At 37.4% G+C, this 12,500-nt stretch overlaps 1 protein-coding gene across 1 annotated transcript in view; it reads left to right on the top strand.

The window, feature by feature from the left end:
* The first annotated feature begins 2,671 nt into the window (after positions 1-2,671).
* Positions 2,672-12,500, top strand: part of LOC137997181 (5'-AMP-activated protein kinase subunit beta-2-like) — a 10,987-nt gene continuing 1,158 nt past the window's right edge. The window contains exons 1-7 of the mRNA XM_068843025.1: positions 2,672-2,708; positions 3,839-4,012; positions 5,251-5,428; positions 6,484-6,577; positions 7,087-7,210; positions 10,500-10,723; positions 11,808-12,500. The exon at positions 11,808-12,500 is cut by the window's right edge and continues 1,158 nt beyond it. Of these exons, the coding sequence (XP_068699126.1) occupies positions 3,895-4,012; positions 5,251-5,428; positions 6,484-6,577; positions 7,087-7,210; positions 10,500-10,723; positions 11,808-11,888 (819 nt within the window). The 5' untranslated portion in view covers positions 2,672-2,708; positions 3,839-3,894 and the 3' untranslated portion in view covers positions 11,889-12,500. The remainder of the gene's footprint in view (positions 2,709-3,838; positions 4,013-5,250; positions 5,429-6,483; positions 6,578-7,086; positions 7,211-10,499; positions 10,724-11,807) is intronic.

The raw sequence follows: 12,500 nt of genomic DNA, 5'->3' as shown, positions 1-12,500 counted from the left end.
TCCATAAGGGGGCTGTTTAACAGCTAACAGTAAAATTTTCTCTGTGACAACAAATGAACGGTTACAGTAAATATTTTAAACCTTGATACTGCGCACCTAATCGTTAAAAATCCTACGGCTTTGGTACTGCACACCTACTTTGAGCTACCTTTACTGGTACACATCAAAGATCCATTCTAACCGATGCCCTTAGTGTTCTCTCAGATCTCGGCACTGTTGTTTCACGAAGCCTCAGAATATAGCCAATTCATCTTTACTTAGGAAGAATTCATCATTTGAATCATCTCAAGACTCACAATCATTGCCACCACTGTCCGTCTCATACTCTTTTTCCTGTTCCCATTCGGTAGGCCAGTGGCGGATCCAGGGGAGAGGCCCAGCCGGAGCCCCCCACCCTTATTTTTGGACCAAAGTCACCAAAACTGTGAAAGAGCAAAAACAAAATGTTTGAGAGCGGGCCTCCACCTTACCTCCAGGTCGCCACTGTAGGTGTCGTAAGCAGAGTAGTTGGAGTAACAAATTAAATGTACAGTCACAGATATCAGAGTTCTCACAACTTTCATTATCTTAAGTTGATGAGGTTTGTGCGCCAGCCATTTCCGTCTGATACAGACAATGTGCAGGGGTTCTTGCATATAAACACTAGGGGGCAGAGCGCCGGCTTTGTCATAGTTGTTTCACTCCGAACAGTTCGCTGGCGAACTGATCGGAATGGTTCCACTCATTCTCGCATAAGCGCTTGCTTGTCTTTCGCCATTTCAACTGAAGGTAGGGGTGTCATGAGTGCAACATGGCCAAAACGCATCTTACACTCTAGTGCAGGATAATATGATGACGGATGAGTGTAACACTTAGCAGACCATTTAGTGACTCTTTGACGATAGTCCCGAAGTCGACTGCATACCGCAAGAGACTAAATGTCTCACTCTGGACGTGGGAAACTGCATGCAAGTCGTACCAGGAGCCCATTTGGACCGTGCAGAAAACGAACGAGAAACTCTGCTGGTGTGATCCCTCATACAGCGTTTAAAACTAGCATGCAAGTTTTCTACCATGGCAGATAGCAATGTCGAGAGGTCGAGATCGGACAGGTGGTATGCAGGGTAATTCATTATTGTCTCTTCTAGTGCATGCATTCATGCCCTCGTGAAACATGTCAAGGGACTCTTGCGTTAAACTTGAAATTGTTCCTTCGGGGCCATTTGTGGAATTATCTTTAATACCAAATGTGGCTTTTACACTCTCCACTGTGTTCTGTATAGAACTGTCAACTCTACTAACGCTGAACCTCGCTGCGGAGATAATAGGGAGCTTAAGCAACGACAACGGCGACGGCAACGAGAACGTCACAAATTTGCATATTTAGTAGGTAAAAACAATAGCTTTGCACGCCCTGCACGTGTGTTTTTAACTTTTGTCCATTTCATTGCCGTCGTCAGCAAAACTACAACGTGAAGTAGCCAAATTTTAGGTTTTATGGAAAACGTCAGTACTTGAGGATAAATTTTCATTTTCTGCCCTAAATTGAGCGCCGTTCCTACCAGCGTCATTTTTGAGGAACTACCACACCCCCATCATATTAAAAAAGTTGAAATATTAACGAAGCGATTACAATAACGCGAATTTATATTTTGAGATGACGTTCTCGTTGCCGTCGCCGTTGTCGTTGCTTAAGCTCCCTAATAATAGGGAGCTTAAGCAACGACAACGGCGACGGCAACGAGAACGTCATCTCAAAATATAAATTCGCGTTATTGTAATCGCTTCGTTACTATTTCAACTTTTTTAATATGACGGGGGTGTGGTAGTTCCTCAAAAATGACGCTCGTAGGAGCGGCGCTCAATTAAGGGCAGAAAATGAAAATTTATCCTCAAGTAATGACGTTGTCCATAAAACCTCAAATTTGGCTATTTCACGTTGTAGTTTTGCTGACGACGGCAAAGAAATGGACAAAAGTGAAAAACGCACGTGCAGGGCGTGCAAAGCTATTGTTTTTGCCTACTAAATATGCAAATTTGTGACGTTCTCGTTGCCGTCGCCGTTGTCGTTGCTTAAGCTCCCTAATGCTGTCAGGGGCGGGATGGTTCGAATGAATACCAAATAGGTCGTACCAGGAGCCCATCTGGAGCGTGCAACTTCCATACGGCGTCTGTGAAACGGCGTTTTCACAAGTAGGTCTATTTTTAGACTAGCCCGTCCCGCGAATTAGGTCAAAAAACAAAGGCAGTTCCGGTTCGGTGACCCTATGACGTCAGCTTAATTTCTTGTGTGGGAGTCTCATTCGCGGGAAATTCAATCTAAAAATAAATGCATGGGTTATTGAGTTGACGTATTTACACGTAATTGTCAAATGTGAAAGTTTGTTGGGTGGCCATAGTAAGGCACGTTGCACTGTAACATTTAACATTAGAAAATTCCTGCTTTTAACCCTTACTCTAGACCCCATCTAAACCCCCAAAAACGACAAAAGACTCCAGCGAGACAAGGGGGTTTTTATGGAGATGTGGAAAAAAGACTAATGATAGTGAAATGCTAGATTAAAACGTTTTTTTTCTTTAAACGTTTGTTGTTGTATTAAATAGAGGAGTCACAGGAGCGGTCAACGCGTTGAGCCCGTGGTCATTGGTTACTGTGGTTTTTCTTTCAATTTTCGGACGTGGCCTGGGCTCAACTTCCATCTTTTCAAGGATTAACGTACTAACTTTCGGTGAGTATTCGATTGTTCCTAATTAATCTCAATTTATTTAGAAATCTTCTGGGGTAGTTAATGTCGGAAACCACATCAGCTTTATCAGTTCTCCTTTGGTAGGTTCCACTGTATGTGAAATAATTTCTGCAGAAAACGAGCGAGAAACTCTGCTGGTGTGATCCCTCATACAGTGTTCAAAAGTTGGTGCCATCCCCGGGGTGCCATGAACTCCAGTATCATCCTAGACTGGTTGTATCATTTTTGAGGTCCAAGCAACTAGGCTAGTGTACCATTTCGTCAGTACTGTAACAGGGAATAAATTTTTAAGTTTTGATGTGATGTATATTTTTACGTAAAGATGTAACAATTTACAGCCATACCTCTGTTTCGTTTGAGAGGGTTTGTAATGAGTGCCTGTGACAATAGCACGGGCCTCCCCCAATGCATACTGAGTGTAATTCCTGGACCTTAGTGATGTGAGGATTGAGTTTATAAGTTTTCTTTCGAAGTTAAAATGGTACCTCTATTTATTTAGTAAAGATACATGGCTGAGAAAAAGGTACCGGGGTAATTATGAACAACTGGTTTCTTAAAAATTTGAATTTTTTGTGTTTACAAGAGCTACAGTAATTGTAATGTTGGGCTACTCTTGTGACTGTTGTCCACTTTCTCCTGGATAGCAGAAAACAGAATATTCTGCACTTTGATTTATTAATTTTAGATAACCTTGTTGTATTACATAAGGAATAGACAAAATATATACTCCTGATAGAACCACAATCAGAATTAGCTTTTAGAATTTATTTTAAAGACCACGCCTGCTGCTAATGCTGTTTAGAGGCAACTTTCAGTCTCAGACCTTCATGTTAATATTTACGCAATGCTCTGCCAAGCACAAAAATTTGGTTAGTGGTCATTTTATACAAGGTCATTAACCCTTTGACATCCAAACCGGCCTAATCCTGCCAAACTTAGTATTTTACTCTGTCTAACACCAAACAATTTTACTCGTCAATGGGGAACTCCTGGGAGTCAATGGGTTAATATGCCTACGTGTATGTCTGACACTTTGTTTCATTCATGTTACGTTATAAAGTGATTTAGTCAAGATTTATGCAATAATTATTGTATTAAACCCTATTTCACAGTTTGACACAAATCACATACAACATAACTACCATTGTGAACAGGGAAAAGAAATAGAATGGGAAACACAGGATTAGGAAAACATAAGGATGTTCACAGTTCGGATTCAACTCTAGAATTTGAAACTGGAAAGAAAATGTTCCCAAGTGAGCATGAGGCCAAGATAATTTTATCAGGTGAGTAAAATTTCTGCATGGCTACATAATGATGTGGAAAATAACTGGCATTTGAGGGAAAAAGCTCTCGAATGGTGTTACGTGTAAGCTAAAAAGATGGGCTGAGTTTACCCCTAAAATGCGCCAGATACAACCATTTGAAGTCACAATTTCAAAACATTTTAGGGGAGTATGCCCCAGACCACCTTACCGGGCAAGGGTCAGATGCCTACTACTTAAGCCATCTTGCCAACTACTCAAAACCATTTTAACTGTGCTGGACTCCCATTATTCATGTACTTTCACAGCAAAGACTGTCAGTGTTTCCACAGTTACCTGAATACAACTGTTACAAAAAAACAACTACTGAAAAAGGATGTTTGACAGTGCTGAAAACTTATTCAATCTGCTAATCAGTAATCAGATAAATAAATGAGGAATTAACAATTGCATGCATATTGTTTAATATGTACAGTATGTAATTGCCTTTTTTGTTGTTGTTATATCAAATTGTGTGCAGTAGCTACAGTACATGTAAATTTCAAGAAATGCACTTAAATGTAACTTCCACAAAGAACTGACTGCCTTCATTAATTCTTTTAATATATTGTGTATAACATGTAAAATTTATTATCCAACTGTATTTAGTTATGGTATAAGAAAACACACAAAATGAGTACAAATATTCCACGATGTTGTACATACTGCTAGTATTGTTGTACACTTGGTTATTGTACAGTAGAAAACTGGTTTGACTAGTTTAGGTCCTGACGTTTGCCCCCGTGCTTGCATGTCACGCAAAAACTGTCACATGTTCTTGGTGGTCTTGCTGCAAATTAGTGCAAAAATGATGGATAATAAATACAGTAGCTTTAATTAGATGTTTTGGTGTGTACTATCGCTGAGTATTTCTACTCTTTGTTTGTACATGTAAATTGGGCGAGATTGTCAAAGTACAGCACAACTCATAAAATACTCAGCGATACTACACATCAAAACATCTAATAAAATACAGTATATGTACACGTACTCCCACCAACAGTTGTTTTCATCACGTGCTTCTCCTGATTTCATGGTGATACACTTACTTGTAACCAAATGAAAGTGGTGTATAATAAAAAAAAGACTATGATTATAATATATATTATTAATTAAAACTATTGGCTAATGTAATGCTAGAATTGAAATGATTGGCTTAGCCATAATAGTATATGAGTTACAGTGTATGATACCATACTCTACGAAATATTCCTTTTTAGCAAGAGAACCAGACTTTGAGAGTCAAAGTGATTATGAATTTGAAGATGACCTTATGGAACCTGAACCACCACAAAAAAGAACTGTACCAACAGTATTCATGTGGGAAAATGGTGGCAGAGAGGTTTTACTCTCTGGGAGTTTTAACGACTGGAAAACAAGGATCCCGATGAGTCAAAGGTTTGTACATGTATATTTAAGTTGTTATTTATTCATCACTATTTATTCATCACTATCACAACATAAATTGTCTAATCACAACCAAAATATTATCCATAGTATCAAACTGCGCCATCCTGTACTGCAAAGAACTGCTGGAAGTAGAGTGTGTTACGTGTCTACAGTCATTTTTTTCTAGCAGATCATCAGCTGATGATTTTATATGTCGTGTACTCTTGGGAACAATTTGGGTGTTGTACTCAAATGCACTTTTAGGCTAAAAGCATCACCATGAACCTTGGGCAGAAAGGTCAAAGGTGGTGATCAGGGATTGAACTCACAGTCATGTTTTGAGGCAGCAGTCCAGTAGTAGGTGCAAGTTGCCTGATTTGCTAACTACATTTGAAGTGTGTGTATATCTGCAAAAGGTCTTTTGGGTCAAGACAGATGAAAAACATTGCACACAGCTGACAGAATGCAAAGGGCATGCTATTTTAACATCTTTATGTCTTGCCGTCAAAATTGAATTTAAAAAATTAATATTTAAGTACTCTCTCTGTCAGTGAATAAAAAAGCCAATTTGAAAATTTAATGATATTGGTGTTGTGTTCAAACACCCTAATTTGATGCTCCAGAATGCATTTCCTGCATTCTAAGAGACCCAAATTTCAAAATTTTCGTGGGGTAGGATGCCCCCCGGACACCCCTACAAGCTCATGCTTTTGACCCTTGGAAAGCATGCCTTTGGTGTGTGTTGTCCATTCTTTACCTACTCCTCAAGTTTTGCCGCCTACTAAAATTCTTATTGAAAACCGGCTGTGCTGTGGTATGCTTCAGGAACATACCATATTACAGTACATTAAACAAGGCAATATAACAGTTGTAGCTACCAGAGGTGCAATGTGTATGTTCTCTCTCTGCCCTTTGACTGCTGGGAAGGGTGCCCACCAGGGGCAGTTTCTGTCTTTTCCTCTTTGTTGTTTCTTTATTTTAATAAATTGCTTTGTACATTATGACAATGATTAGTGCATTCTGTTATGATAATCAGTAACAAGTAGATATCATGATTATTCCAGTCAGGGAGAGTTTTCAGCCATAATTGAGCTACCTGAGGGAGAACACGAATACAAATTCTGTGTTGATGGGCGATGGATTCATGACCCAAATGCTGTAAGTACAATTTGTGTTAAGTGTTCATTTTAGCTTACATGTACTATTAAGAATGAATGGGATTTTTATTGCTTAGGAAAGATTCAGCTGTTTAACTAATTTGCCTCAAATTGGCTTGGTCCAGATAAAACTTCCCACTAGCATCTTAAAGTTTATGCATTTATTTGCATGTATTGTATGGATAGGATGGTGAGAATGATACTAGACTCAGTCTGATATCAGAACGTACCGTACCATGATAGCTTTGAATCATTACAAAGAAATCAAGCAAGGGAAGCACATCCTATGGTTTCAGATAATGACAATGTTTTTCAAGGGAAAGGAAAGTAAAAAACAACTAATCTGAAGAATTTTTAACCAAGAAAAAATTTTAACTGCAGCATATTGTCAGTGAGTGAAATGTTGCCTTTTTTTAAAGCAAAGCTGCTTAATTAATGATTAAAATAATAAGTTTGTTGACAATAGTTTTCTATTTGTTTGGAGAACATCATTTTCTGTATCTCTTGCAGCCAACCACAAATGATAATTTTGGGGGTCGCAATAATGTGATTAATGTGCAGAAGTCTGACTTTGAAGTATTTCAAGCTCTTGAATCGGATGCTAGCGCCAGTATAGGGTCTGCAGGATCAATCAGTGAGTACAGGGGTTTTACGAAAACTAAGACCCTCGAGACCTAAGACCTAAGACCTATGACCCCCGGGTTTCAGTTTTCGTAGTATGAAAACTAAGACCCCTAAGGCTTGTAAACAGTGGAGATTACAGGAAAGGAACCCGGAAGAACTTATTTGGGCGTTGGATACATTGTCTCCAGGGATGTACAGCTTTAGGAGCTGGCTTGATGTTATGGTTGAAGATATTCATTGTTGCAGGTACAAAGCTGCAACAAATAAGTGTTTCTTGGTGTCTTGCCTCCTTGTTTCATATCTATGTCTAAAAATTAAAATCGCAGTGAATCGACAGAGTTATTGGAGGTAAATTTACAAACACCTGCCATTTTGAAAGCAGACATGGCCCTGGCAACGAGGTTGTGAGTGGCTTCTACCTTTTGTGAGAGACAGTTCTTGCTCTGAGTAACAAAGTGGATTTGCTAAATGAAGAAGATGAAGAACTTGAGGAGGAGATTTTGCACAGCAACAAATTAAGTCTTCAAGAAGCTGCTTGTAAACATTTGCTCATTTGAGGGCTGTGACAGAGAGGATGATGATGACTAAAATAATTTATTAAAACTTTATAGTAGATTTTATTTTAGGTTTTCTCAAACATTAAGTCGTTGAAAACAAACCGTGATTAAGAGACTGTAGAAGTGCTGCGAAGCAAAACTATGTTCTACTTTGTTGTAATGTTGATGAGTCACGCTCAGGAAAAAAATCGTGTCTTCCGAACTGGGAACAGGGTTTACACCATTCCAAGAACGATGTTACAGTAATTCCTTTTAATGAATGAATTTCTTTTGAATGATGTGAATATTATTGGTAAACTGTAGTGTAGTGTAGTGTAGTGAAGATAACTGACGATTTAAAAAAATACCCAGGCAAGTTTTTTGGAAATTAACATTAGCTTTATTCATTTAATCTTTGTGAAGTGAGGTATGTGAAACTGATGAATTCAAAGTATATATTTAAAGTTAAATATGAAAAGTGAGTGTTATTATCACTGCATAGAATTTCCTTTTCATGTGTCAGAATCCGGGAAAAAGCACTTCCAGGGGTCTGTTTTTCAAATATTTTCTGGAGGAGCATGCCCCCAGATGCCCCCAGGACCTCAGGCCGTGCAGGCCTTTGCTATGTGGCCGGTGGCCATGTAAAGAAATGCTACGGCTGACACCTTTCATGAAACGGCATCTAAAAACATTATACTTATTGACATCCCTGATCTCCATACATGGTTTAATTTAAACAGACACAACGCCATGACTCGCTTGAATGTTGTGTGACAGAAAAACAAAAACAGCGACATTCGTCGATGCTTACTTATTGGCACGGAAACTAAAGATACATGTAGGATCTTTCGAATAAGGATAAACTTAGTCTGTTAACCCTTTGGTTGTAACGGTTAACACTAAAAATGTGATATTTAAAATAATTATTTTGTCGATTTGTTATTCTTCCTCCGGTATCAAAATAAGTCCACAATGTCGCCGTAAGTCACGCAACAGTGCTACTGTCTATGAGGTTGTGGAGAGTGGCAGGGGATTTTCTAGTTTATAATTTATAACAGAATTATTTAAGTAGTAATGTTATAGTTTCTGTAAGTTATCACATGTTTTGTTTCTGTATAATTATACTGATTTCAATATTTCTTATAAAATTAATAATGCGTCAAAGTACTGGAATAGTGCATTATTAATGTACCCCCACCCCCTAACAGATGATATTTCACATCCTCATTGTAATAAGCTGAGAAATAAGGTTGTGAATGAGACAAATGCTGAGAAACTTACAGAAAATCACTTACAGTCGTGTATCTCCTACATGTAAAACTATTCAGTCCCCTATCAGGCATCATAATAAAATTGACCATCTACCAGCATCTGTTTATTGTTTGCATGACTTATGGCTAAATTGTGGACTTGTTTTGAAACTGGAAGATGTGTACAGACAAAACAATGCGTGTATCACATATTTAGTGGTTACAACCAAGACATGGACTCTGTTATAAGCAAAGGGTTATTCCCAGACTAAGTTTCTCGTTATCCGAAAGACACTATCTTTAGTTTCCGTGCCACTTTTTTTCTGTCACGCAACATTCAAGCTTATCATGGCGTTGTGTCTGTTTAAACTCAACCATGTGAAGAGACAACATACAGCGCCCAAATCTCTGACTAGCGGTAAGTTTTCCCATGTTTCTTTCCCATAATTTCCACTAAGCAAGACCCTTATCTTAGTTTTCTTACGAAGGCTAAGAACCGGCCTTTGTTTTCGAGGGTCTTAGTTTTCGTAACACCCGTGAGTACAGTGGTGTTAAAAAGAATCATTTATGGGGATGTTGTTTAGTACAGTATTGCATTGCACGTTCTGTACAATTCATAAGCCACCGTTACATAAGATTTACTATTAATAAAAACCAGCTTAACAATAGATTATAACAGTCAAGTTTTCCTGGAGGGGTCTGGGAAATTTTAAAATGTAACACTTCACAAAATGTTACATTCCCCTATTGTGTCCTGAGGGTCGGGGGTGAGGGGGACATGTGTCCATTTCGATTCTTGAGCAAACACTCAAACTAAAGGGAAATTATTGCATGACGTTCCTTAGCACTTTTTAAGTTTTTCATGTACCCTTTAATTAATAATATTCTAACAGTACAGTTAAGTGCTTTGTGGCTTAGTTATTTAAAATTCTACCCCTGTTAAAGTACTAGCTGTAATACAGTGTACATGCATACTGTATGTAACACTTGCTCTCTGCAAAGAAATAAGTTAAATATGTTTAAAGTTTATGGGGCAGCTCTCTATCAGAGTCAAGAATCAAAGGAACTATTGTTTTGAAGATTGACAGATTCCCCCCCCCCCCACCCCCAAAGAAAGAAAACAAACAACAAAAAAAACTAAACCTGCACATTAATAACTACTTACAATGTAATAACCTTGAGTGAGGTTGTTACAGTAAAATCACAAACTGAGGCCTTCCCGTACTGACCAAGCAAAAGCAAGGTCAATACAGCTAGGCCAAGGTTTGAGATTTTGCTGTAACGACCGAACGGTCAAGGTTATTAAGTTGTTTATTACATCCATGGCTTACAGAACGGTTCTAAAGAAGAAGCAACTAATTTGCATAATCGAGAATCGGCTCGTTGGCATTACAGGTTCTAATGATGCCCATTCCCCGCAAGCTCTTGCCTCTTAGCCAATCACAATGCACATTATATTGGCCAGAAGCACTAGCCAATCGCATATAATTGTTATAATAAATTCTTATTACAGAATCAATGTCAGGATCTCCACCAGGTTCTTATCATCAGCTCATTCCCTCACACCATAATCCTGTCATTGTTCATGATGGAATGCACTCCAGTGTGCCACCAGTTCTCCCACCGCACTTACTACATGTTATACTGAATAAAGAAGTTGTGGATCATAATGACCCTTCCCTTCTGCCAGAACCTGATCATGTGTCGCTCAATCATCTTTATGCTTTGTCTATAAAAGTAAGTATTTTTTAAGTCTGCTTTGCTTTATTAATATTTATATTTGTAATTAATAAAAGTCAGTATTATTGTCTTGACATTCTTGGATTATACTACAAAACAGTTATTTAAAAATAATAATTATTATTTTTATAATTATACCATTTTTATTATCAGTATTATGTACCTAATTTATTTATCATTGTCATCATGATCACATCATCATCATATACTAATTAACAATTATTAATAACTATAATAATAATAATAATAATAATAATAATAATAATAATAATAATAATAATTAATTGACATGGTTTTTAGTTGTGGTATGTTTTCTCCTGTAAAAGAGATTTAACCTCAGTCAGCAAATATGCACCATATTAATAATTATTATAATTATTAAAGCCATTTTTTTGTCCTGCTTCTATGGCAAGCCGCATGTAAACTTTGATGTTAGCCATTATTCCCAAATTTACAAGTTAAAGCTGACTTTTAAAATACATGTCTCTATAATTTTACATGTATATTGAGTCTTGATGGTCTAGTGTACAGTGTAGATTACTGTCTTCCAGTACCTTTCAATGAATGCTTGGTGTCATGTCGATTCTGAAACTTGGAAAACAGTCCTCATTTCTGTATTCTGATCTGCATACAATGTATGGCTATACACCTAACCTGTAATTAGGCTCACTTTAAAAAGCAAAAACATGTTTGAAAGGAGAGTTTGAAGCACAATGAAATTAAAATTTTTAGATGATACTACAGTGGATGTGAGACAGTTTACAGTACAATTGAGGCGAGATGTGAATCACCTCACGTGCTATGCGATTCGTGTCGATTGCAATTATAACACAAGAGTCACTGAAGCAGAACTTTTTGGCATAAATTTACAAAGATGACTGTTGACACTGTACATGTAAATGCTGTTTAGTACGAGGTTTAATGGAATGAAATTATAGCACAAATGAAAGAGTTCAGTCTTCTAATTCCTAAAAGAAACATTTAATTGTTTAGCATTATTAAAGTCCATCCCCCTCTGTGAAAACAGGTTTTGATTCTTTTTATATAATTATATATATATATATGTTTTTTTTCTTTTCAGGATGGTGTCATGACATTAAGTGGAACACAACGCTTTAAGGAGAAGTTTGTTTCAACCCTGCTTTACAAACCTATTAAATAACACTCAGTAGCTAAAGACCTCCACACAAAGTTTGTTAATATTTATTTTACAGACTGTACTATCACGCAGTTAAGTGTAAATAAGGACTGCAAAGTGTGATGGCACAAAAAAAAAGACTCTTAAGCCTCCCACGCAGACACTCTAAGGGCTTCCTCACACATTTCTTCCCACGATCTTGTGGGGCAGGAATGCATAACAAAGCATAAAGGGAGGCTACTGTTTATTCTTCAATGGCATTCTAGAGTACTGATAGATTTGTTAAATTTGATTGAACGATGACAAAACCTGTAAGAAATTGGTTTGGGCAACAATAAGAAAATAATAGACAGATTTACCATTGCATTGGCAAAGGGCAAATGTCTGAATTAATTGTTTTGTTTTCAAGAAAATGGATGAAATTTAGCGATTTTTGGCTTCTTTTTCCCTGCAACTTCTTAAACATTGCTTAGAATGAGAGAATTTTCATCTTTTCAATGCCATAATTATCTCTGTGATACCACAAACTACAACAGGAACTGAGAATGATAAAATTGTGTATAATTTTATCATTGCCTAAAGTTGTAAACATGATTGCATTTCATTGGATATCTTAAAGGGCCATTTAGTTCAATT

The sequence above is a fragment of the Montipora foliosa genome, chromosome 3 (assembly GCF_036669935.1).
Source record: "Montipora foliosa isolate CH-2021 chromosome 3, ASM3666993v2, whole genome shotgun sequence".
Classification (NCBI taxonomy): Eukaryota; Metazoa; Cnidaria; class Anthozoa; order Scleractinia; family Acroporidae; genus Montipora; species Montipora foliosa.
This window is presented reverse-complemented; position numbering and strand designations above follow the sequence as displayed.